At 40.7% G+C, this 27,572-nt stretch overlaps 1 protein-coding gene across 5 annotated transcripts in view; it reads left to right on the top strand.

Annotated features, from left to right (window-relative positions):
• The window catches only part of ABAT (4-aminobutyrate aminotransferase), a 60,609-nt gene that overhangs the window by 29,393 nt on the left and 3,644 nt on the right, over positions 1-27,572 (top strand). For all 5 annotated transcript variants that reach the window (XM_066977401.1, XM_066977400.1, XM_013197287.3 and 2 more), the window contains exons 3-13: positions 5,689-5,786; positions 6,801-6,830; positions 7,634-7,751; positions 14,952-15,001; positions 19,919-19,999; positions 20,513-20,605; positions 21,222-21,284; positions 22,885-22,948; positions 23,444-23,592; positions 25,142-25,279; positions 26,718-26,885. In XM_066977401.1, the coding sequence (XP_066833502.1) occupies positions 5,689-5,786; positions 6,801-6,830; positions 7,634-7,751; positions 14,952-15,001; positions 19,919-19,999; positions 20,513-20,605; positions 21,222-21,284; positions 22,885-22,948; positions 23,444-23,592; positions 25,142-25,279; positions 26,718-26,885 (1,052 nt within the window). The remainder of the gene's footprint in view (positions 1-5,688; positions 5,787-6,800; positions 6,831-7,633; positions 7,752-14,951; positions 15,002-19,918; positions 20,000-20,512; positions 20,606-21,221; positions 21,285-22,884; positions 22,949-23,443; positions 23,593-25,141; positions 25,280-26,717; positions 26,886-27,572) is intronic.

Raw genomic sequence — 27,572 nt, 5'->3', positions numbered from 1 at the left:
GTTATGAACGATAGGTGTGCTTGTGCACCACGGTGATGGTCGTGCACTCATATACAACGTGTGTCTCTCTCTGTGCCCATGAAACATGCTTGTGTGCTGGTTGTGTGCAGGCACACAATTGCTGCTTATCGTGACAGATTGGGCCGTCTGCCATAAGTATGGTCATAACATTTTTTTTTACTTCAAATGAAAAATCCTATGTCAGGTGTAGGGTTGGGCCCAGGCCCACCAGTTAACCTGCTGTCAGGGAGCAGAACTTCTGGGTGCAGGTAGGCCTAGAGAGCCTGGACATAGCAATCCCTTCCTTCCCAGTGGGCTGGCAGGATGAGGTAACACAAGCCATTTTCCTTTTTTTTATGGCAGGCTGTTCTTTCAGATTCAAACCATAGCATTTGCATGAGCTAGGAGGTGGAATGACTCCTTTTGCAAGCACAAGGACCAGTAAATTGGTGAAGCTGTCCTTATACTGGTGTTCATAAAATGAGACACTCTGTGGGCTCTTGAAAGCAAGTGTATAAAATCAAATTTGTATCAGTGAATCAGCCGGGAGATCACTTGCTTGTAGAGCCTGATGACGTGTAGCATGCTTTAGGAGCTAACAAGCAAATGAAGGGAAACATGTCACTTGTGTTGCTCCTTTTTTAGGTGACTCTGGTTCACTGACATCCTGGAAGTAACCGAGGTTTGGCTAAGCTGCTCCTGAAAGCTGTTTAAAACAAAGTAATCTGTCTCATAAATTGACCAACATCGCTAATATAATAAAAATGATCTTTAAAGCAACTCTTCTTCGGGGAAGGCTGGCATGCTTTCGTTTCACTTGAGCAACCTTTGCTGTGTATGAAAACCTGTCTGTTGACAGGTACAAGCTGTGCCAGTGTGAATTGATGCAGCACCACACAGCAAAGCTCTGCTCATTTTTGATCGCTTGTGTGTGCCCTTAGCACATATCTAGTTCAAATATCAGTGCAGAAGAGGCTGTTGCATAAATAGCAGCAAAAAGATGATGTTACTAGCTTCTGTGGTCTTTGCTGCTCTACTGAGCATTTCTGGGAGGTTGGTTTCCCCCTCCCCAAAGTAGTCTTTCTTTAAAAATCACGGAAATACAGTGTGCTAAATGTTTCCCCTAAAAGGAAGATTGCACGTGCACGTTACTGATAGACTTGTTTACAGGATGTGAGTCTTGGAAGGGTTTTCCAATGTCCACTCGCTTTGTTACACTGAGGTAGGTGTTAGCACCCAGGGAATGGAAGAGGAGGAAAGTGCATGTGGATCGTAGCTCACCTGTCTTGGATGTGCAGCTTTGTCAAACTATTGCAAGTGTACTTGCAGTATGTTCTCAGGAGAGAGGAAACCATTTCACTTGTTGGAGAAAGTTCTGGAGGAGAAGGCAACATTTGCTGTTTGCAGAACAAGTCAAAAAGGTTCCTCCCAGTAAGGCGCATACATGCTGCATGTTTTGGCTTTTAAAAACTCCCTGCTGAGGCTGTCACACCACAGAGAACAGGGTCTAGAGCTCTTCCAGCAGAAACACCCTGAATTACATGTTCCTATTAGCTCCTTTTCAGCAGAGGAATGAACTAACCTGCAGTGGAGCATGACTGTAATATAAGCATGTCTTTTCTTTTAAACGACTGAGAAAACAGTTTTGTGGCCACAGAATTAGTAATAATGAAATAACAATAAAGACTTCGGCTTATTAAAACAACTAAAAGAAGTTCACTTTTTCCTTTGCGTTTGGAGGAAAACTCGTTTTACAAGTATGTTTAAGGCAAACTTTCAAAAATAGTGGTAGAGCTTTAAACCTTACAAAATGTAAAAGCTAAAATGAAGTTCACTGCATCTGTTCTGGGAAATGGCAGCTTGGGCTATGACTGGTTAGAAAGAGGGTTCCGGGCGTATGTTCCTTTTGCTTTGTACACACCCTGCAACCATAGTTCAAAACCATTAAGTACGAGATAAGTGAATGTGCTTCCACACCTTTAACAAAAAATGCCAGCAAAGTAATACCAGACTACAATAAAACATTTGTGTCTTACTGTAAAGCTATTTCCCTCTCACCCCTGTACTATTTGGCATGTTCCTGGCCAACGTTATAACCCTTAGTAAATCTTTGTTGTGCAGGTATTTCAGAGTACTTGGAGCAGAAAACACCTGCACAGAACACCAACAGAAGGGTTATTGGTGTTAATTCTTGAAAGCTCATTAGATTTTTATTTATTTATTTATTACTTTATAAGGTTTATAAAATAAATGCTGGTTTTCTGTTTTACCTTATTTATTGAAGCAGATTAAATTTAATTATTTCATGGTAGGTTAAAGACCTGAAATAGTCCAAAATTTTTGTTTTCATGCTTATACTTCTAAATGCGTCAGATCCAGGTTTTTTTCCGTATCTTTTATGCTACTGCCGAATTCCAAAACGTCCTGGGTTTTCTGTGCCTCTCCTGGTGCTCTCCCCTGTATCACACAGCAGCACACGGAGCCTGGTAAGGGAGAGGAGAGGACAGAGGGCAGGGAAGTGAATCTCCTGCCCTCCGTCTGCACCATACAGTGGGGCACGGTACAGGGATGCCCGCAATAGTGCTGCCCACCTCTGCTGGCATCCAAAAGCTGCACAGGGTGGTGGTGGGCCCAGCCCAGCTCTGCAGAAAAGAAGGTTAAAAGGAAATGAGAGGGATATTGCAGTGCCCTGTGACATGCAGGGGGACAGTAAATTCCTCCACAGAAGGGAGAAAGCAGGGCTGGTTGAGGGGAGGGATGGAGGTGAAGAGCACGCGGGCTTGGGTGACACAGAAGAAATGGAAATGTTCCTGCTGGCTTGCTGTGATCTCCCATCGGGGAAGGAGCTGCGGGCACGGAGGGGTCGGTTGGGTCTCTTTCCCCTTGTAGACCTTGTAAGCTGCCTACTGAATCTGCAGCTTTATTGGCTCTATTATGTAGCTTCTGCTGATCTTTTTATCTGCAGTAGCCTTTTTTTTCTGGTGGAACAGTTGCCATGCAGTCTGCAATTTACATGAATGCTAAACAGAATGACACAAAAATGAAGTGGTGTTGCTGTAACAAAACCTATTAATAGCTTCGCAGAGAGGCAGTGACGCATCTCAGATATAACACTTGGAATTAAAGCTGAGGAGAAGATTTCTCTTTGCAGACCAAGTTTTCCCAAAATGAGCAGTGAGTTTAAGTGCTCAGCTAGAGATACTTCCAACGGGCTGTGATTTTGCAGATAAACTTCCTCAAAATCAGCCTTGCTTGACACATCTCTCAGACTCGCAGCCCCCGGGCCCATCTGCTCCCCCTGCCCCAGCAGGGCCACCCCGAGCAGGAGGCCCAGGCCTGTGTCCCAGCGGCTGTGGGAGATCTCCAAGGAGGAGACTCCACAGCCTCTGTGGGCAACCTGGGCCAGGGCTCCGGCACCCGCACAGCACAGAAGTGCCTCCTGGTGCTCAGAGGGAGCCTCCTGTGCTCCGGTTTGTGCCCACTGCCTCTCATGCCTATCTCAGCTTGGGCTTACCAAATCCAAAGAAAACACCTCTAACCACAGTTACAAACCTTGGCCGAACGGCTATGTTCAAAGCACTGCTGAGCACTCTCAGAGTATAGCCTCTCTTTCCTTGATAAATGCTTATTTGATAACTGTCGTTTGAAAACAAGAACACTTCTAGTAATTTTCTGAAATGAAATTGTGGCTGCGAGGGGCGGTTGCGGGTGTCCCGCTGCCCTTTGTGCGCGTGGATGTGGCCTGCCTCCCCGGGTGCCTCCCCTTCAGGGGCGATGGGGACGTGGTGTGCTGTATCACCGTAGCACCTGGCAGCGCTGTGCTGCCGAAGGTGCCTCTGTCACCTCACTTCAGCCATCCCCCACCACTCTGACCTGCAACTCGGCCTTCCTCTGAGAGAAAGGGAGCTGAGGATCTTCACGTGGGGTTTTGCAAATTACACCATTTTAAAATGCCACGCCCGTCACAGCCTAAAACAAGTGATGCGCTTATCTTTCAGGTGTTGACCTGCTGCAAGAGCGATGCCCCTAAGTTGAGCTTATTAAGACTAATTTGTCATTGATACTGTGCTGTGTGAAGGCTTGCAGGTGCTTGATGATAAAAGTCATAGGGCTGTCAGACGGTTAGTTCAGTCCAGCACTTAGTCACAGTGCACAGAGCTAGCTCTTGCTGGGCACCTCAGTAAAGCCATCAAGTCTGTACTTCCTCAGTTGCAAATGTACAATTATCCCCTAATCCCCTTAATGGAACATATACATATTCCAAATGGATGCTTACCATTACCAAAATGGTGGTTACTGACACTTCCTGATCACATCAGCCTGGTGGCATGGGTAGGCCATGTCCCCAGCTTCCCTTTTGCATGGCGGTGAGCAAAGCACGTTCTGTTCTGTTCCGCTTCTCCAAAGCACATCCTTCACTTTCCTTCTTTCTGCCGCTCAGGCGTGTAGGGAGACCAGGGCTGGGAGGGACCAGATTGCTCGGCAGTGCCTCGCTGTCACTCTGGCCTTCAGCACCGGGCTGGTGCTGGTTTGTGGGGACTGCTGTGTGCACATGCTAGCACAGGTAACCCTGTACTGGGATATAGGCCTGTCTCTTTATTTCGTCCATCCAGCACTCCCCTGAGCTAAAAGGCTATTTGTGCCCTATCTATCTGTTTCTAATCGATGTAGAGTGCTCCTTTCTGGCCTTCCCACACACCCCAATTTGGGTGGAGAGAACAAGCTTGGAGAATCAAAAGGTGTTGCCATGACTTTGCGGCTGGGCAGTGACACTTGCCTGGGTCAGGGGTTAGAGCTTTGTAGATTTCGGATGACCAAAGTTGAAAGAGCTGCTTTTCCAGATCTGCTGGCTGAACTCCACAGATATCGTGTCACTCTCCTGTTTTATTCGAAAGGCTGTATCCTGACGTGTTGGTAAAGATGATATGTAAAGCTGCTCGCTCTCTTACGAACTATGCCTAAACACTGCATTGTGGTATAGTTGCTTCAGAAATGGGAACCGAGCATGTTACTGATGAAGTTCAGGAGGTTTTTGCCTTTTAGCTTTGTTACAGATACAAAGTTTATTGTGATATCCCCATTATATACATGGATAAAGAACAGCAACCCAGGCACAGGACAGAGCGAAAGTTGTGTTGCTGTTTTTGACCAGGGTTTCAGAGCTGTAGTGAGAGATGCCGGATTCACGTGAGATTTTCAGTTTATTTTAAACATACCTATTTTCCTTTCTGAGGCACTTAGATTTTCCAAGCAGTGTTCTTTGAGCTATTGCAGAACATTGCAATACCATTTACCAGTGGACTCCATGAAGCTTTTTGGTTGTTACTGGTGGTGAGCCTTCGCTGCGTAGGAGTGGGGCATTCACAGCAAAGGCTTGCTCAAGGTGTATTGGCAGACTTACCAGTGGAGATGGAAACATGTGCTCTTAGTCCTCATGTCTTTTACAGTAGGATTTGCCTCTGTTTTTCTAGGCTTGCGTTGTTGTTTCACTTTTTTTTTTAAAGCTACCTCACTGGTAATAGTTTTATTTCACACTTGTCAAAGATGAGATATTTGGTTCACTTCAGACAGCGCAATGTAATTGGTCTCATCTGTCAAGTGTTCTCAGTCAGATAAGGTATGGATATTTATTCTGAAGGAGAACACAAAAAATATGGTCTGTACTCAGGTTTTCATTATTTCCTACAGGACACAGATATATCAGTCAAGCTGCAGCTAAAATTGATGTGGATTTTGATTATGATGGACCTCTAATGAAGACAGAAGTTCCTGGACCACGATCTAGAGTAAGTTCTCAAAGTATAATGGCTTGTATATTTTTTTCTTTAGCTGTGTTTAACTTACTAGAGAACGAATTTAATTCCAAACTTTAAATACAATATGAATAAATATCATTTTACAACAGTCTATGTCCACTTTTATCAAGATGCTGAGAGTGAAAAGCTAGGAAGGGGGGAAGCCTGTCTTGCCCCTGCCTTAGAGAGACATCTAAATTTCTCCTGAATTTCAACTGTCAACTTCCTATTTGAAGTTACTGAGAGCAAAAGAGCATCAATTTGCTGAAACTTCTCATCTGCCTGGTGTAGGGACATGGCTTCTTGTCCTTCTGCTGAAACTGAGCAACTTAGTTGACTTTATGATGTAAAATAATGCTTTGGTTTTGAAATGAATCAAAAGTTTCAGTTTGCTGGACAATTTTACTCTGACAGAGTCAGTATTTATACGGAAGCTGTTCAATTAGCACAGGAAAGCTAACAAGCTTTAGAGCTAAAGCACTTAAAATGCTTTCAGTGTCAAAATAATTGTTTTTCAATAATTTCCATATTGCCTCCTTCACAAGTTCTCTGCAAAACACAGGAATTTGGATGGAACACAAATACAATTGGCATAGCTAATCTTGATGTTAAGAAACTGATTTTTAATTTTTTTTTAAGCTGTATTTCTAGAACCAATGTGCCAGCATCGCGTCTGCATATGTTTTGTACATATGTCATTTGTCTCTTATCTTCTCAGTTTGGTTGATCAGTATAGGAGAGGCAGCTTTTCCTTTCTGAAGATTTACAATTAAACAGTGTGTGCAGCCCATGCAGCTCAACATGCCACAGTAGCAATTTAACTGTGGTATGTGCAAGATACACTGTGAAAGTTCATGTGGCAAGTGCAGTTGCGTGGGAAGCATCTAAGATTGCAAGTTTTGCACACAATTTATGTGCTCATATAAAAGAAACATGTTTTTCTTCAGTGTTTGGTAATTACATACCTGGGGCTGATTTATTTTTTTTATTATTTTTTATCTGCAGGAATTAATGAAACAGCTGAATGGAATTCAGGTAATTTGTCAAATTTTCTGAGTTTGGGCAGGTATCAATCTGGTGATTTCAGAACTTGTTTTAAAATCTTGTTTTGTATGTTTAATTCCATTCAAAAAATAAGGTGGAGGACTGAATTTGGGTTTGAATGCTAAGACATGGTATATGGTGGACATGGTGTATGTGTGCATTTGAATAAAATCTAGTCTATTTTGTATACAGCAGAATGGTTTTGCTAGAATCAGTGATTTCTCTGTAATTACTTAAACAGTTTATGTGCTTTTTGAGTTGTTATGAAGTGGCCAGTGAGAACACATGTATATTTGGTCTTAAAAGTATGCCAACCTAAGTGTATACTGCCTTCGCAGGACAAGCAGTTCCTCAAAGTGCATGTTTGCCCTTAACTTCCTTCACAAACTACTGAAAATATGGTTTCATATAAAAATACAGGCTGACAGCCTTTTTTTGTTATAACTGCAAGCATCATGTGGGGGTTCACTGGATGAAGAAGACTAAGTTATATTCTCAGATCTGAAACTACCTAGTTATTGAGGATTGGCAGAATTATTTTGTTCACTCAGTTGTTCAGTCATTATATATTATATGGCTGATAGATGTTAGAAATGTGCATTTTTCTGCCTCCTTTTTTTCATTAGAAAAGATGATTCGTAACAGTCTCTATAAAAATAGCTCTACAGTTAATTCCCATGGGATGGATATAATGTGTCTTTATATTTTATCACTAGATATTTTTATCGGATTTTGCTGTTGCTTCCTCCACACTGCTGCTACTTAAAGCTTTCATTGTTTGTTTTTTCTTTAAGAATGCGGAAGCTGTACACTTTTTTTGCAATTATGAAGAGAGCCGAGGGAACTACCTAGTAGATGTAGATGGCAATCGCATGCTGGATCTCTACTCTCAGATTTCATCCATCCCAATAGGTAGGAAACAGCTATACCAACACTTTGCTTTGTCCTCAAGCTGTTGTTTTCTTCTCTCAGCCACTACCAAAGAACTTGGTTGATTAACAACAACAAAACACAAAGCTGACATAATTTACGTCTTGTTGCAATCAGGGTATAACACTGCTATGTAATATGCAGCGATACTTTTTAGTAGCTGGGGAAATGGGGTTAAAAATTCAGTACTTATTGCTCACTTGGAGCACAGAGTGGTATCTGGAAGAAGCTCTAATACTAATTTTAATTTGTATATGCAATTCCACAATTTAGGCTGTCTGTGCTTGGATTTGTATGCCTTGTGATTCTATAATAGTTTGCTACTTTTTTTAAACATTAATATAACAAACATAACTTAAAAATTTTAACATTAAAACATGTTTTGCACTTTAGTTAACATACTTGTCTCAAAAGAACTGAAAAAAGAAGCTGGCTATGTGGAAGCCAGTAAGGTGAAACAACCTCATCCTGTGGTACTGAGTTCAAGCAAAGGTGGGGTGGCAGGCTAACTGGGCTCAGGGACCAGACAAGAGACTTGTCAAGTACTTGGGAAAGTTGCTTGATTTTTGTGGAGCATTTCAAGAAAAAAACGCGGGCAGAGATGTAGGCCCCAGCTGCAAGGAATAAAGGTGTTGATAGGTGTTTAGTTTGTTTGTTGCTTTTCTATGGTTCTTCTCAGTTGCTTAACAGTAGCAACTGTTCTGCAGAAGCAAAAAGAGCAGAACTGTTGTAGTTTAAAAAGTAGATATTATACTATGAATAGAAGCAATGATGACTCAAAAGCATCCCTGCGGGCCTCCCATTTGGGAAGGAGAATTTAGTGATGTTCAGGTCATTTTTGTTATCTAAGACCTTGAGATTGCAATAGGTTTTCAACTATCCCAATCTTCTTTGCAAACAGTTAATATTTTTGCTGTCATGTAGTACTCTAAGAAATGTGCAATAATTTCAGAACTCTTTAATGTTTGTAGCTAATTTTCATCAACACAGTTTCTAGATATTTTTCCCCTTTAGAGAATACAGTGAGAAAATTTTGTCAGCGCTAATGTAGAAACAGGAATGAGACAAAGAAGTGTGATGCTTGTATGCCAGTCCTCATCTAAATGGCATTGAATTTTAGGGATCTAGGAAAAGAAGTGTGTTTAGTTTTGAGGACCTCCCATTCTTCAGACAAGAAAAGATGTTTTGGAAAAAACTCATCTGTAATCAGCTAGTTAAAGGCAAATCAGTGCATACACCAAAAGAATGAAATGAAGGTTGTATAGACAATGCACTGAGATTTTCTGATGTTTTAGTTTATGATGATACAAGCATACCTCTTTTAATACAGTTTTTGTGTATAAAATATTTGAGCACTAGTATTATTTAAGTGAACTTTATTACTAATATGTAAAGGTATCTGTTTAATGGCTTGCAAGTATCAGGGTGTCCAGTGGGCAGTTCCTCTAAAGGAGCTGACTTGTGATAAGCAGTGTCTAGAGCCAGTAGCTTTAGAACCCCTTTCTCCCTCCAGCCCAGGTCTTTCAGTTGTCCATTTTTATTATTTATTTTTATTTTTTTATTTTATTATTTATTTCAGTAAAGCTCACAGAGTATTGGGAGCACTGGCATTAGCTAAGAGAGAAAACAAATTAAAAAAAAAAAATTGTGCTGGGTACACACAAAAGCTCTGTCTCCTTACTTTTATAATGAAAAATAGTTGGGATCTGTAGTCCTTTCACCTGGACAAATATCTTCTTAAGAGGTTAGAAATTGGGTCAGCAGTGCTCATGTTCTTGCATCCACGAGAGGAAAGAAATATTTTCCTAATGGGCAAAACTTGTTAGAAATATGTTCAGCTATTTCTTATTCAGCTATTTATTAATAGCTGAACAACTCAGTGTTTAAGCATCCTAAATGCCATGTAACCTTTTCTGACATTTTTAGCATAACGGTAAGTTAAAGCAGCTGATGGCTAATGCTTTTTTTGTTTCTTTATTTTATTTTTTAATTTTTCTCCTCTTGTCTAAATTATAGTTAGCAACAGCTGTTTGTTAATAGGATCTGTTTTAGGACCAGAGTCATCATTGTAATATGTAATATTAATAATCTGCAATAATGCCTGATTTGGTTAAGATTATCTTTAAATAAATTATTTTTAACATCTGTAGCATTATTAGATTTGCTCTTAATATCATCTGTGACCAGAACTGAACTGAGATCTATTAACTCTCTTGAGATAGGTATACTCGTCCTGTGATGTGATAGCTGAGGCTTCTGCAGTTTTCTCTGGTTGGCTGAAATTTATGACATGGACATGACAGACTCCAGTACATATAGCTGATCTTCAGCTAAGCCATCTAGTTCCTCCTTCTTGAGGACAAGCTTTTTTTTTGCCTTTTTTTTTTTTTTCAGGTGACACGTTCCTCAGTCACCTAAGAATTATAGTACAGTGCTTTATATGGCTTCCCAGGTAGTGGGTCTGTGATGTGCAGCAACAAGTAAATGCAAACATAGTACTTACAGGCTGACCTAAATCTGACTGAACACACAGAATTATTTTAAGTTGAATGGAATGACAAGACAGACTATGTGAAGCTGCAGAGGCCACTAATAATGTCCCTCTTGGTGACAGAGGTTCTAGACTAGGACACCAAAAGAAAATCATGTTGGGAATTCTGGGTGAGTTGTCGTTCTCAGATCAAGGTGCTTGCTCGTTGCCTGTGCTTATCTCTGCAAGTAAATCCAATAAAATCTTTCATGAATCTGTCAGAACTCCACAAGATTTAATAATGGTTTGGTATACTAGAATATACTTATCAGTAGAGGGTGAGAGGTAATACCTGACTGTGCAGAGAGATAAGAAGTATATAAAAAAAAACTGTAGGCAAAGGTGTTCTGGACTGTTTCATGCTGAAAAAGCAAACAAACAAAAATTAAAAGTCGTTTTTTTGTTTTTTTTCTACCACTTACTTTTTGGGAAATCGTAACACAGCATATTCCTTTCAATCTGTATCTCATCTGTGTAATAGAGTTACAAATCCCATGGAGCCAAATGCAAGACATGTTTACTAGCAAACTGCCTGGAAGAGCAAATGAAATAATCGTCTGTCTTTTTATTGTTGGCAAGGTCTGTTGTTGTTCGGAGAGATTCAGAGAGGTGTGGTTTGGTATTGCTGGCAGCAGCCTGGTGTTCAGTTCAAATGGATTCTTAGGACTTCTTCCATCTCATTAATTTAGCAGGCTGCATTTTTTTTTCCTGTCGCAGGCAGGGACACTCATGAGCCTGAGGATATGTTCTTTCCTGCCACATTGATCGAGACACACAGCAACACTGATGAAGTGGGTGCCCTTCTCTCAGAGCCAGCTCTGTCACTTCTTATAGGAAAGTAGTTAGAAGCGGAGTCATAAAGCTACAAACCACTGCTGTCTTAGCCCAAGAGCTTTTTGACTTTGTATACAATAGTTACAGAATAGTTACTTAACCAATTAATTCTTTCTGGTGTTAGTTTTATGAATATAAACCCACATACCAGTTCAGCATCCTCCTACACACTGACCTACTCTTTTAAATAGAGTCAGGGTTCAAGGATTCTCTCTTAATTTACCGGGGCCTATACAAGGATGCACCAGTGGAACAGGGAATGTTAGGAGGAGGAAGAGTGAGCCACTTGGCATGAGATAAGAGAAAGGAAGCAAAAGCATCTTGTGTGGATGGAAATAGATCGGTTATGGGTAGTAGCAGCGTCGAATTTGCATTACATAAGAGGAAATACCAAGGTATCTCCTGTGATTCTGTGAAATACCAAGGTATCTCCTTCAAACTCTCCCGTTCTTCATTCAAACTTACCACCACCAGCAGAATCTCACATTTTTACAAGCAGTTTTAGAATTAATGGTTAAGCTTTCTAGGCAATGGCAGTTATTTATAACAAACTTAAGTAAAGTTTAATTTGGAGATTTCTGAAACATTAATACATGCTCTCAAAGGTGCTCTCAGCTGTAGCCACAGCGACAGCTCTCAGTGACACAGCTCTCAGCTGGGTCACTCCCTCTAGCTTAAGCATAATTCTTCCCGTGACAGCAGGTGCAATGTGGATTTAGTTGTCTGTGTCCAAATAACCACTTATATTATCTTCCTACTAATATTAACAGTTGGTTGGTTTTTGTTGTTTTTGTTGTGTTTTTTTTTCAGTATGATGTGCAGTTAAAAACAGACTGGATATTTCTTTGTTTTGAACTAAAACATCCAAAGGGAATTTAAAATTTACTTGTTAACATAGTAGCCAAATACTCCGCTGCTCAGACAGGATAATAATGGCTATTGTCATTCAGCTAGAATGAGGAATTCAGGGACATGATATGCTTTTGTAATAAAAAACTGAGCGGTAGGGAAGACGAGGTTTCAAACTGTTTCTACAAGGGAATGTAAAAGATGATGCTAGTCAGTGGCTTTGGCATTTCATAAATTAAAAATCAGGCCTATGATAAATTTTTCTGGGCTCCATTGCTGGTTTTTTGTTTGTTTGTTGTTTGTTTTTGCATCAGGTACATTGGTTTACCTTTAAGTAAGCAATTTTTCCCATAGAGCATAAATTAAGCACCTTTGTCTTGTTAAGTCTGAAGTGCTAACAGATAAAACAACTCCTCGCATCATATTTAAGATTTTTCATTTAATAACTCACTTGATGTTTTAGAAGACAGCTCTAACTGCTACAATAAAAAGCAGCTCATTTTTATTTTCAATCAATTAAAAAAGCTGTTGCTTCTGCCTAGGTACGGTAGGTGATTTTCATTCATTTGTGCTCTTTTACTGTCGCTAATTTTCCTTTTTTTTCAAAATACATGGTAATAATTTCAACATTTTGAAATGCAGGGTAAAGTACTGCAAATATAAAAAAAAAAAGATTAGTAGAAAGTTGTGGATTTCTGTTTCTTCCTCCATATAAATACATTGACAAATATATTTTCTTTGGAAATAAGTACTGACGATGGCCAGTGCAGGATGAATAAAGACAAATGAGGGAAAGTAAACAGAAGTTAAAAAAAAAAAAGCATGTTGATGGTTGATATTTGTTATTTCAAAATTGCAAGTGCCACAAAGGGTCTGTTCCTCGCTTACACTGGTCTCAGTCTGCTGTAATCCATCCCTTCGGTGGAGTTGCTTTACATTTGGCCACATGCTGAAGAAAATAGAGCCAGTATTGATTGTTGACGGTGAGGTACTCATGTATTAGGAATTAGAGAATTTAAGCGTCACATAAGAAAGGGAGAAAGATTTAAAAAAAATAAAAAAAGGAAGCCAAAGGAGAAGGGCAACAAGGAAGTATCAAATGACAGTTCAAGGGGGTGTCACATTCGCAGAGAAGCGGTTGGGAAGTTGCAGCAGTTTTGAACTCGGTGTCTCACCTGGCCATTGGCAGTAGCTGAGAAATGAGAATTGATCTCTCCAAGGTCTTGATGTGCTGAAAACTAAAGACTTTGTATGGAGAAGACAAGTGCTATTAACTGGAGGGTCCTTTCTTTCCTCTGGAAGGAAAATGCAGACGTTTTCTCTATCAGCTGGGAGAGTTACCCACGGTCCGAACTGCAGCGTTAGCACTGCTTGCCACCTGGCCTGGGCTACACTCAGCTCGGCGTTCGGTGACAGACAGAGCCTGCACGATCACCCTAAATTCATTCACACTGAGGTCGTAAGAGTTGGATCCTAACATTTTAATACGTTCTCATGAGGAACTCACATTGTGGGAAATGATGTAGAGCTTTAGGTGTTTATGGCTGAAAAAGATACTCCAACATAAACTGTAATGAAAGCTGGTACTAAAATATGAGTTTCTGAGTTGCCTGTGTGTGGCTGTCCACATACCTCTCCTTGTGGTGCGATTGTTCATGGTCGTGCATAAACATCTGCAGAGTGCAGGAGAGGAGTATGCATCTCCATGGGTGCAAATGGATGTGAGTGTATATACATATGTGTATGTAAGTGAAAGCCCAGATAACGTAAAGGCCAGTACGGGCATGTCTCAGAACAAGTCTGACAGCATCGTGCGTAGAGGGGCCCTTCAGATAGCATTACAGAGGACGGCAGCGATGAATGCCATCCTATTGCCACAGATGTCCCGGGGTGCTGTCAGGCCATAGGCAAAATTCTGCTCGAGTCCAGTGCTTGTCCCTGCTGGGTCTGCCTGACATGTGCTCACTGCACGCATCGGCGATGAAATCCATCTCTGAGCGCAGCACCGCTGCGTGTCCACCTAGCTCTGCTGAGGGACAAAGAGCCCTGGCGGATATTTTGGTACTGACTTTGTGTCTGGATACGTTATAATGCATTGAAATTAGAATTATTAAATGAGCTTTCTTTGGGAAATCAGTTATTATTTAAAAGAGGGAAAAAAAAATTTACAATGAAGAAAAATCCAATCGGCAAAAAAAAAAACACAGTGGAGAGGAAGGAAAAAAAACCTGCTGTTGTGCTAGGGTTGATCAGTCTGATATTCAAGGAGGGTAAAAAGTGGTATGAGACTGGAAGTGTAGTTAGTACTGGCTACTGTAAACGGACACAGCTGCATAGGGAGCTCCCCTCTTGTGGCGACTGTCAGAAGCTGTTTCTGAAACACGTGCTGGGTGGGCAGAGCTCAGCGAAGGAAATCAGGGTGATGTGAGCAGGCATGGTAAGCAGCCTGCTTCAGGCGGGAGGACAGGCACGGCTCTGTACCACAGCCAGCAGAAACTACGGCTTGTAGAGGCTGTACTGGCCCAAAGTGGCTTCTGCTCTCAGCTGAGGAAGAGGAGAGGTTTGGTGTTGTACTGTAGAGAAACCAAATGTACACAGGAGATCTAGAAATAAGAGCAAGCAAACTTAGTAATGTCAGACCTGCAATATTTGGTGGAAACTGATGTTTCAGTTGTCCAACAACCTACATCATGTTCATTTCTTTTTTTGTGTTCGGTTTTTAAATGTAAATACTAAATTACATTGTGCTATTGCCTGACACCAAGTTTGTTCTGAAGTTCTAGATAATACATGTTGATAAATACGAGGTTTGTCCTACTTCAAAAGAAGTTGTATTATTGATAGCTAAAACACACACAAGTCAAACAGAAATTGAGTTAAGAACTGAATGAGGTTATTCTCTAGGTTACCCTCTACATTAGTTTATATAACCTAGATACAACTGTTCTTTCTTTTTTCTTTTTAATTAGGTTACAGCCATCCCTCTCTGATAAAGCTTCTACAGCAGCCACAGAACTTGGTAAGTGAATTAAGACATTAAGTACCTGAAGGCGTCCCCTCCCTCCTTGTGGCAGTCTTCAATTTTTCTTAGGCTGATAATCAACACTTAATGACTCAATTTAAAGAATGGTAGGAACTGTTTTTGTTATTTCTCACTAGATGAAAAGAGCTTGGTAGTGTTTAAGAAGACGTCAAAAACTATGTGAAGCTCTATAAGAAGTAAACGTTTGGGTGATACAAGCACTTGATATGTTTACAGACAGCTTTAAGTCATAGTTCAAGCGCAGTGTTTCCAATTAATTATTTTATCAATGCTCTTGAGTGAAGGTTTTTGATGCTGAAAGCAAGCACAAGTCCTTGAGAGAGAATACAGTATTCTGAACATGAAAATGGCGCTTTAAATCTGGAATGCTCCATTTCTTTTTGTTGCTGTTTTCTTTTGGTATTGCTTTGTTTTCATTTGGGGAGGAGCAGGGGAGTTAGTGGCTGGTTCACGTCTCTGAAGTACTAAATTGACTAAACCACTGACATGTCCTTGAAAAGTTCAAATAGTTGGACTACAGCAACAGGATGATTTCAGAACTGAGGAAGTGCTTCTAAAATAAAGTATCTTAGTATTTCACGAACACTATACTGACAATGTTTGGAAATAATCTAGATTGAGTTACGGAAATAGTTGAAATAAAGTTACATTCTAATTCAGGCATATATTTTCACTTCTTGGACAGAAGTTCTGTAGTCACCTTGCTTTTTCTTTTTTTTTTTTTTTAAATTGTAACTGTTTTTTACACAATAGCTTATGTATAAGGTACATAGATATTTGTGCACAGAGATGAGATTTAACTGAAAACCTGGAATGTAGCCATGCAAAACCAAGGTGCACTGGCTTTTGGCTATACTTCAATGCATCCTTGGTGGTTGTGCTGTCTTTCAGTGAGTTAGCCATGGGTTCTGCAAACCAGGAATGGGTGTCCATGCTACCTGCAAGGCATTGCTCAGGTCACATTGTTCATTGGTCACTTCCCTCTAGTTTTCCTTCCTAAAGAGCCTGCTGGCTCACCCCAGAAGGGTGCAAAGCTTGAGCCAACACGTGACAGAAGTGCAGATGCTTGAGTTCCCTGAGCTAATTTGCTTAACAGAGTTTTCTCAGATCTTCAGGATGAGAAAAAACTCTGCTTTTCCCAGAACCAAAATATTTCTTTTAAAAAATAAAAGATAAAAAAATCCGCCACTGAGGCAGGAAATCCCAGAGTTATCAAAGGCAGATCTGGATATCATGGAAACAGTAATATTTCTAAATACTTAATATTAACTCATAAAAATGATTTCTGAGGAGATAACAATGCCTTCATTATAATGCAACAGTAGGCAAAGTCAGATTTTAAACAATTCAAAAAAAAAAAAACAGTTGCTAATTTATCAGGTGGAAAAGGGAAATTAATAGGCTGCCAGCTAGAAGCCTGCATTAAAACAGCTACCTCCAAAGTCCAAAATGTGCGGTGCAACCAAATCCCATCTCGCCTGCATAAAAGCATCAAAAACATTGGTACTCCCCGTTCCAATTTCTGAAACCTGCATTAATTCAGAGGAGAAGGTGGCACTAAAACTGTTTGTCTATGCCTGATTGCACGCTTATGATTTCCAGCAGCCTTTAGTCCAGATAAAACACCAGCTTTGCTGTGAAAATACTTTTTTTTTTTTTCTTTTTTTTTCCCCAGCAATAGGTAGGGCTCTTGTTTATTGTTAGCAATGGGATAGGTGTTTTCTTGAAGAGATTGGGGGGGGGGGGGGGGGGGGGGTATTTGTAATGCTTCATGTACCCTCTTTATAGCCAGCTATAAAAAACAGAATATTTATCTATTCATTTGAGACCATAGCAGCTTGATGTCAATGTTCTGTTTTTCTCAGTACTGAGCATCTCATAAACAACAAAGGAAAAATACACTCTTCTGCTTAATGGCAAATGTTGTCAATTGACTGTGACAACCCTTAATCAAATCCGTGACAGATTTATGTTCTCATATCTCTAACTTTGTATGAAAATTTCCTTCTAAACTGAGGTAAAAAGTCAAGTAAGAATTCTCATATGTATTAAAAACTTAGTGGTTATCTGCCAGTAACATCATTATGATTTTTTTTTAAGCTTGAGTCTGTTGAAACAAATACTGTTTTGGAAGTAACACACTTGTATGAGTTACCAAGTCCTAGCTCATTCTTTATTGTAGCGTGTGTTTTTTGGTTATGCCTAAGAGTTCTGATGATGTGTTCTTACATGTACAGTGTGACCTCTCACACATCTTACTGTGCTCTGAGTAAGTGAGTACCTCCAGTAAGGAAAAAGATGGAAGGATGATGAAATATGTAAAAGTTTGGGTTGAGGTCTGTCCCCTCTGGAGACCCATAAAGACTTAACTCACCAAAGCTCAGCCTGTAATTTCAATGTTGACTTGCTAAAAAAAAATAAAAAATAGAGGGGAAATAACGCTTTGCAGTAGGCAAAATTACTGAGCTTGTCCTTTTGTGAGCAAATGTAATTTCAAATAAAAAGTAGCACATTGTGAAGCAAATAAGATTACCTACAAAGCAATGATAAAGCAATTTTAATCCATGACATCTCATTTAAATTAAATGCATATACACAACAAATTCATCTCCCATTAGTGGACCAAAGAGAGACCAAGGGGGACTTTTCCAGAACTTCTTGAAAACCACTTTTGTGGGTGGCAGGCTCAGCCTTCCACCAGCTGCTGTTCACTAACACCAAAATTATCTTTCTCTAAGGTGTGAATCCTGACGTGACCAGTTCATATGATCAGTGGGACAGTTCAAGTCGGAAGGGACTTAGGAGGTCTCTGGCCCAACCTCCTGCTCAGAGAGGGTCAGCTGGGAGATGGGACCGGGTTGCTCAGGGCTTTACCCAGGGGCCTGAAAACTTCTGAGGGAGACAGCACAGTCTCTTTGGGCAACCTGCACTGTCCTCTTCCTGAAAAAGCTTTTCATTACACCCAATCAGTACCTCTCATGGTTTGACTTATGCTCATTGCCTCTCATCTTCCCAATGAAGAGCTTCTAGCCAGGCTACATCTTCTCCGTAACCTTCAAATAGGTATTGAAAGTCTGCGTTCCTGTAGTCACTTCTGTGATTACCAAGGCCCTCGCAGTGGCACAGGTTCAGTTTTGCTGACTGATTAGTTTGGAGAAAAGAATTCTGGGAAGCAGGCATGAGTTCAGCCAGGTAGGCTGTGGGAATGCACTTTTAGGAGGGGTCACATTGCAGCCACGGAGACTATTTCAGCAGTGGTGGCACCTGAACTCGGTCAGGCCTCAATCAGGAAATGGAAAGGAAAAAAGAAGAGGTGGGCATATAAGCCACTGAATATGAGCCAGCATTGTGCTCAGGTGGCCGAGAAGGCCAACAGGATCCTGGCTTGTATCAGAACTAGTGTGGCCAGTAGGACTAGGGAAGTGATTGACCCTCTGTACTCGGCTTTGGTGAGGCTGCACCTCAAGTACTGTGTTCAGTTTTGGGCCCCTCACTACAATAACGACGTGGAGGTGCTGGAGTGTGTGAAGGGCAGTGAAGCTGGTGAAGGGTCTGGAGATCAAGTCTTATGGGGAGTGGCCAAGGAAACTGGGGTTATTCATTCTAGAGTAAAGGAGGCTCAGTAGAGACCTTATCACTCTCTACAGCTATCTCAAAGGAGGTTGTAGCGGGGTGGGGATCGGTCTCCTCTCCCAAGCAACAAGCAATAGGACGAGAGGAAATGGCCTCATGTTGCACCAGGGGAGGCTTAGGTTGGTTATTAGGAAAATATTCACTGAAAGGGTTGTGGAGCATTGGAACAGGCTGCCCAGGGAAGTGGTTGAGTCACCATCCCTGGAGGTATTCAAAAGATGTGTAGATGCGGTGCTTGGGGACATGCTTTAGTGGTAGACTTGGCAGCGCTAGGTTAATGGTTGGACTTCATGATCTTAGAGGTGTTTTGCAACCTCTGTGATTTTATGAATACTATTAAACTGACAAGCTGGCAATCTTTTATTGTAATGTACCATAATAATGAATGTTCCTAAGTTCAGGCTGAGGCACTAAGAAAGGTGACTGTGCAAATTGAAGGCACTAGAACAGAAAACATTTAACTGGAAAAATTTCCAGTGCAAATCAGTAAGCTTCACGAAAGCAGTACATGGTTGAAAAGAATCTTCACCGACTTGTCTGGATATATCATGGTCAATGTTCTTGAGCTTGATTAAATGCCTGTTGCTGATTAGTGACAGAATAGCATGCAAGGTAGCTTCTTGCCGATCTTGCTACCCTGCCCACTACTGCACGTGCCAGAGGAGTCCGGCATGGCTGTATACAAGTTTTTTTGCCAGGAATCTATTTTCTTGTACTGTTGGCATTGCTGATCGTTGCATGTGTGTTATCTCTCAGATGTAGTCCCTGTCCTTTAAGTCTATGTTGGTCTTGTTCCCTCAAATACCATTGCAATGGTATCTGGAGGATGTTTATAACCACAGTGTTATGAAATGGTCTTATTACAAGCCCAAAAAGGAAGAAAGTACTGTTACCTTAATTGGATTTAGATTTAGCTACTCCAACTGAAGGCAATTAATTAAGATTTTAAGGTACATTTTTCCTGTGTATAAGGAAAATTGAGATTGGGTGACTAAAATGACAATATTGAAGAGGAAATGTAATTACCAGTTAGTATACACCTTTTCTAAGGTGCCCTGTAAGAATAAAATATTACAGATTAGATGGAAAAAATTAATCTAAGACATTATATTATCACCTGGTTTTAAAACCCTTTGTGCCATGACTACAAATTTCTGGTTGGTATTTGTAATTAGAATTCAATGTAACTGCCTTGATATCAACATGATATTTTTCATGTAATACTGAAAAATAACAACGTCTCTTCATTTGTCTTTGTAGAGCACTTTTATCAACAGACCTGCCCTAGGGATTTTACCTCCAGAGAACTTTGCAGAAAGACTGAAGGAATCTTTGTTATCAGTAAGTTTGAGATAGCAGTGATGAGGTGCCACATTTTGTGTTTAGGGACACAGGTATATCAAAGGATGTTACGGATTTTAACAAGGAACATTATAGATTATCTATTCTCCCACCTGCCTTCCCTCTTCCAAGAGACTAGAACCAGCAAGTGATGAAATCGAACCTTTTTTCTCTGACTTGACAGATGTGAGAGGGTGATGTGTCTGCTTTGTACAGATACTGCCTCTTCCAGTGTGGATTCAAGAACTGATAACAAACTGCATTTTCACTAACTTTTGTTCACTGTGCTTTCATAAGAGATAGCAGAATATATTGAGTGTGTTTCTCCTGTTCTAAATTGGAAGATCTTTGGGGGCTGAAACCGAGATGAGCTTTCTCAGGTGTAGTTAGAATCTGTTTTCCTCATCCCAGGCATGACTGGTTTCCCATTATATTGAAACTGATGACGTTATGTTCAATTTACACTATAGCTGTGCCTAATATTTTGGAGTAATTTGCTCTCTTCATTGACAGGTGGCTCCTAAGGGTCTGCCACAGGTGATTACCATGTCTTGTGGATCCTGCTCAAATGAAAATGCATTTAAAGCAATATTTATGTGGTACAGAGTGAGTAAAATATTAAAAGTATTTTGTTTTTGGATTTGTTTGGGGGGGGGGGAGGTTTGGATGTAGAAATCAGAATTTATTTGTCATTATGACTGCTATACAGAGTAAGCAGTAAAACAGAGTAAGGCTTGCAGGCTCTCCAGGTTGTGATGTGATTTTTATTCGATATAGTATAGAATCTATTTAAAAGTTTTCATCTAAGCTTTCTATTCTTATTGACACAACTTTAGAAATGAAAAAATAAACAAAGAAAATGTATTCAGCATTACTGCTTATTCTTTCTTTGGTTAACCATGTGATCGCCTGTGTAGTGTGATCTGTTTCCTCTTCTTCCAGCAGTGGTTTAACTTAGAAACTAAAATAAATTCTCATGTATTCCTTGGGACTTACCTCCCTGAAATGGTCTTCTTTCTCCTATAGTCGAGGAGACATCTTAAACGGTCATTTATCTAAAACAGTTTGTTTTATGAAATGCATATTGCAGTCATAGGAACCACACTCAATGTCTTCCTTGGCTCTAGTTTGGAATACCGGAATTATTAGTGTGTGACTGAGCTAAAAATTCATTGGTTACAACTGAAGGAGAACTGTTTTTGTTTGTTTTGCTTTTTTGCAGAACAAGGAGAGGGGCCATAATAATGTCACAAAAGAGGAACTGGAATCTTGCATGATTAACCAGGTAACATTGTTTTTTTTACCACACCTACGCATGTAACATTGTTGTGGTTTTATAAAAGAATATTGGGGGGAAAATTGGCTTTCCTATCCTGAAGGTTTGTAAATTTAGAAAATGGTGAAAGACAGACTGTTTCCAAAATATTCAAGACCAGCTGCTAGTATTCTTCTGCATCCTTCCCAATTGTGAATTTTGGGAAGATCTCCCTTATTTCACTTACTAGAAAGGGAACAAAGTGATGGATGGGTCCATGGAGATTATTAGTACATGCAATTTTTTACAAATATTAACAGTCCTTACTATTTTTCCAGAAGCCGTAATTTTATGGCTTAAAATTTATCAGGGGGGCAGTTAAAATTTGACTAACTGTTAACAATGGGTGGGATGAGGAAATTGAGATGCAGCTGAGAAACCTGAAATCCTATAAACTTTCAACTGAGGTGGTCTTGCTCCTGCCAGTCACAAATCTTACATGCAGCAATAGCAGAAAATGGTGAATTTAATTTCTTTTTGAGATATATATCTTGGAAATGAATGATCTGCTGGTCCTAGCTTGACTAGCACTTCTCTAGGGAAACGTATTCAATTCATTTCCATGGAGTTAAGGAACTCATTTGGCTTTAAAAATGTAGAGGAAGAGGGTTTGGTTTTACTTGTCTTCAGAATTACTTTTTAAAGTTCTCTGATGTTACTCAGCCATGTCAGACAGGTGGCTGTGCCAGTACAAAAAAGAAGATGGCACATCTTGACCTGAAGGAATAGGAATTTTGTGAGATGACTAAAGATTTGTGAAACTGATGATCGCTTTTTGTCCAAGTTTAGCTATCTAAACATTAGGATTCCCACTTGAGCTAATTCTCCGACTTTTCTTTATAGTTGCAGGGGGAAGAGCAATTTTCAGAGGGCAACTCATCCCCCTTTCTTGGGGCGATTCCACAGAATCCAATTGCAAATTTTGAACCCTTGAGCTGAGCCTGTAGCTGGCTGGGGTCCTCTGCAGGCTGCAGTGTGGGTCTCAGGCATGGTTTCTCTGGGTCACTTCTCTCCCTGCCAGGAGAGCTCTGCTCGGGCTGAAACCTGTGCCCCGTGGCAGCACCGAGAGGCTCCGCTGTGCCCTGCAGCAGGGCCTGGGGCCGGCTGGGCCCGGCCGTGTCTGGCACCAGGCAGCCCCGGCCACTCCTCACACAGGCCCTGCCGCCGGCACCGCGCCCTGGGCACGCGGTACATGTGTGCTCATAGTTTGTACAAAATGTGCGTTGTACTCAATGTTCTGCTGACGTGTCAGTTCATGTGCAAAATAATGCTACAAAACAGTATAAATTGCCAAATATTCGTTAATACCAATGATATACTTTATGAGGTCAGGAAGATCTCAAGGGATGACAAACGTATTGCTTAAATGTGCCAGTATAACAATTTTTGATGGTGATGTTGAAGAGGAGACCTGTGGGCAGGCTGCGAGGGGCAGCAGCTTGGCTCCGACCCCATGCCCCACTCAGGGCCACGGCCCTGTCAGGGCAGGGTGTCTGAGGGGGCTGCGTACAGCAGCGGCCCTGCCGCTCACCTGCGGCCCCGCACGCTGACCACTGTGCTTTGCTTGCAGCCCCCTGGCTGCCCTGACTACGCTATGCTATCCTTCATGGGCGGCTTCCACGGCAGGACCATGGGTAAGAAAAACACGGCCGGCAGCACCTTCCCTCCTAGCTCCTGGGGTAAAATTACCACAATATAAAAATGTGATCTCACCTGTTATTACCATTTTATATTGGATCGATCCCCGTTACAAACGTGTTACCCAACATGTCTGTAATTGAGAGCTTTGAAACTGGTTTTCTTTAAACAGGTGAAACCATCTAGACTGAGCACTGCTGTTCAGATTGATAGAGGTTCTCCTGTCCTTGTGGAATAGTACATACGGAAAGTGATGCTTAAAAGTTAGAGCACTCCACTTAAGTTTGACTAAATCCTATTAGTCAATATTTCAGAAAAGAAAATAAAAACCTGGAACAATTAAGAAAGACTTTTTTTTTTTTTTTTTTTTTTAGAAAAAGAAAAGCAGTTAAGAAAGCCCTGGTGTCAGGCAATTTTTCACCTCTTGGTAGCTTTTTTCCTGTGTTGTTCCTAGTCAGGTGTTTTTCTAATTCTTGTGTTTCTGGGTTTAGGTTGCTTAGCTACAACTCACTCTAAAGCAATTCACAAACTGGACATTCCATCGCTGGACTGGCCTATTGCTCCATTTCCAAGACTAAAGTATCCTCTGGAAGACTTTGTGAAAGAGAATCAACAGGAAGAAGCCCGTTGTTTAGAGGAGGTAAAAATTCACTGGCAGCTTTCTGGTATTTTGTTTTGAAATGATGAATGGTGTTAGTAGGATTAGTTGCTTTTCACTAAAAGAATGTTTTCAGGGATTGGAACACCATGTGATTAAAATAGCATTCACTGTTGTTTACAGTTAGAAGTTTGTCCTTGCTTTTCAGAAGAACAGCCGGTTTACTGTGAATTAAGGTCTACATGAATTATACTAAAGTGAAATTTCACATGCTTGTTATATCACAGTGAACTAGCCTGCCAGATTTTGCAGAGGGACATGGACTAAGAGCTCAGTGTATAATACTCTGCAAAGAGAACCTGTACCGATATTTCATTTTTTTCAGGTTTTCTGTGTTAGCTTTCTGGTGTAGAGCTCTGATCCTGCCTACAGCTGCAGGGAGTGAGTGGGCAGAGATTCAGTGCCCTCCCTAGCACAGGAGAAAGGAAAGGTGGGCAGAACCGAGTTCAAGGGAGGCAAACTCTCCGCAAGTACCAGAACCATGGGATTCCCTGTTGGGCTTCCGGGGATCCAGGATCTGTCATTTGCAAGGGCTCGTTCTCGAGACAGGGCTTTGGGGAGCAAGGCATGATGTGCCCTGTGGCTGGAACAGAAACAGTGCGCTATCTAGAACATTCTGACTACCGAGGAGTGGGCTGTGATGTACTGAATGGAGCTCAGCAGCGCTGCGTGGATGGCTGCGCAAAGCTGGATTGGAGAGACTTCTCATTCAAACCTGCATCATAACTTCAGGGAAAACTGAAAGCATAGCAAATTGCTTTCCTGTGTTTGCACCACAATAGCTTATTGGGCTGGAAGGAAAGTGGGATGTGAAAAATCAATCCACAAACTTGAAGCCATTATTTAAAAAAAAAAAAAAAGCTGAACACTCTCTTGAAAGTCTGTGAATTTGCTTCCTGGCTCCCTTTGGAAATCATTACTTTACACAGCCTACACAGGCTGTGGGCCCTGAAAGCTGTAAGTGGTATTTCAAATACAAATGACACTACTAATCACAGCAACTGGCACTACAAGGTTAATTAGAACTTCTCTGAAAGCCCCTTATCAGCAACAGGATTTCTTCACCTCTTCATCTGATTAATTTTAAAGTATCTTAAGTGAGTGATTAGAAAAGGCAAATTTCCCAGATTGCATTCATTAATACATTAGATGAGTATTGTTTTGACACAAAATCTACTTTTTTTTTTTTTTTAATATAAGTTAGGTAGAATGGCAGCAGTGGCACAGCAAACTACAGTGGTTTCAATGGTATTTTCAGCTGAAGTTTGCTGGACCTTTCACACCATCGTGGACAACTATGCAACTAGTTACAATGTGGTTCAGGATATGGTTTAAACTACATCGTTTAGGAACAAGACGGTAGTGTTAAATCCTGGATGAAGTATTTGTGGATTCCTTGTGGTTCCTGACACCTTTATAGCCAGAAATAGCTTTGAAGAGTTGACGTGCTGGTGCTGAGGTTTAATCTTTCTGGGAAAGAAATGTCAGAATGTCCTGAAATGAGAATGTAGCATAAATGTTTGATTTACAGGTGGAAGATCTGATTGTAAAGTACAGGAAAAAGAAGAAGATTGTGGCTGGAATCATTATAGAACCAATACAGTCAGAGGGTGGGGACAATCATGCCTCAGATGACTTCTTCAGAAAGCTACGAGATATTGCCAGAAAGGTAATCAAATATTTCACTTTTCACTCACTGGTAGCTAAACATGAAATTATTTGTTCCTGTCTCCAGATACCTTCCTCTCCCACCACTCTGGAGCTTCACAAGCCTCCTCATTAGCAGTTGGGATAGTTACGTGCATGTACTGAGATACTAGCTACTCCTATAGTCAGCACAGTAGTTCCTCTTACATTTGGTGCACAGTTAGTGGTTTCCTCAGTCCACTAAATTTTCTACTACTGTCTAAATGACAGAGAAATTGCTCTGACTCATTTACACTGGATTTCATAGTAGTGTTCTTTAAATGGCAATGCCAATTTGTAGAGGTGGGTTAAAACAATTTTAGAAGAGGCAGGCTTGGGTAAGGGTAATTTTTGTTTGACATACTTGTTTTTCAGGTCCTTTTGCAATTATAAACAAATTGAGTCTGTCTGTAAGTTTCAGTGTTTCAAAAAAACAACGAAAAAGGCAGATGCCTTGATACTCAGAATGTGAAGTTACCTATTTAGAAGCAGTGGCCTTCAGTAAGACCTACTTTGTGCTTTTTTCCTCTCGAACATCTGTATCAGAAGCTTATGTGTGTGTTTACAGAGAAGAGAATAGGTAATATTTGGAAAACTCTCTTTGGAAAAGAGCAACTTTTCCCATTGTTAACAGCTGCTCATGCAAGGGTGATACCGTAAATAAAGTGATGTGAAAAGGTTTGTCTTATCTAAAATGTGAATCTGCCAAAAGTACTTAGCAACTGTTTTTAATGATAGTATCATGATGTAGTTTGATCTCCCTGTCCTGCAGCTTCAACAAAATTGTCCTTCACACTAAAAAAAAAAAAAACGTTTTTTGCCAGTTAAAATGAGTAGCTCTTTCAGCAGATTCATCTGAAAAGGCTGTTCTTTTGGGATCATTTTAGGTCCCTAGACTGAACAGATCATGCTGCTGGTAGTGCTTTTATGCCACAAATGTCTGACTTAGATTGGAAGCTCAGACTTCTCATCTAAAACAAACAAACAAAACTCCTAGAAATGAGGTTCTGCTTCCCTCAGAGGCTTTGACAATGCCACCTAGACTCCTCCCAGATGTTTTTAGGTATCTCTGTTTTAAAAGGAAATATATATATATATATATACACACACACACACATACAGAAAAAAAAAAAAACCACGTATTTTGCTTCTGAGTTCAGGTAGAAAATATGTTTCTGTTGCCTTTGTGAAAAAATAGCTGAGTTCCTAATTGTGAAATCTAATGTACAATGAGTTTCAAGACTGGTTAGGAAATATGGCAGCATTGGTCTGTGGTTGAGGAGGGAAGATTTGGAGCAGTGAAGGCAGAGGAAGGAGGGATGTTACATGTAATTGACTATATTTATCATTTCACTAGGGGAGGTATTTTTGTTTTGGAAGTGTATACTCATGTCCCCTGCTTTTTCCATCTGTCTCCACAGCATGGCTGTGCGTTCTTGGTGGATGAGGTGCAGACAGGAGGTGGCTGCACCGGAAAATTCTGGGCCCATGAACACTGGGGCCTGGATGATCCAGCTGATGTGGTAACATTTAGTAAGAAGATGATGACAGGAGGATTTTTCCACAAAGAAGAGTTCAGGCCAAATGCTGTAAGAGTTTTCAATGGAAAATGGAACTTTCTGCTAGTTGGTGCCCCCTTCATTGGGTGCCTGTAATGTCCATGGAAGAGGCAAGCTTTCCTTCAGTAATGCAGCAGGTTCAGCTAGATGGAGCTGCTATTTCCTAGATACTTGCTTTGTGCTTACATGAATCATCTTTACTTCCTCATGTTTATTCCGATTGCTCTCAGTCACAAAGGTCATAAAGCTCGTGGGAGAGAGTGGAGAGCTGGGTTTAGCCTGCTGAAGTAATCTTCGATAGGAAACCAGCCACAATTTGAATAAAACCTTACCTTTTCCGTAAGATAACTTGGTATCTTCAGAGCTTGTATGTAAGCATTTTGAATTCTGTTATCAAGACTCATTCTTCATAGTACTGTCATTTTATATGTAATAAATGAAGAAACTAAATGGCAGAAGATAAAGCTTGAATGCAAAACCAGTATAGACGATGTTGGTTTCAACATCATCTATAGCCATGTTTCAATGAGGTGTCAGATTAGCAAAACAGAGAGCACTAAATTCATAGCATAAAGCAGTTGGTTGCCCTTTGTTTCTGCTGAGCAGGGCAGCTGTATTTTGCTCTTACAACACAAAAGGGGACTTGGTGAGATTAGTGCATGCTTTTTGCTGTACCAGATGTTGCATGACCAGTTTGATGGCTTGCTTTTCTTTATT

This window comes from Anser cygnoides, chromosome 15, assembly GCF_040182565.1.
Source record: "Anser cygnoides isolate HZ-2024a breed goose chromosome 15, Taihu_goose_T2T_genome, whole genome shotgun sequence".
Lineage (NCBI taxonomy): Eukaryota > Metazoa > Chordata > Aves > Anseriformes > Anatidae > Anser > Anser cygnoides.
Note: the sequence above shows the minus strand (reverse complement) of the source record. Positions and strands in the feature narration are given on the sequence as shown.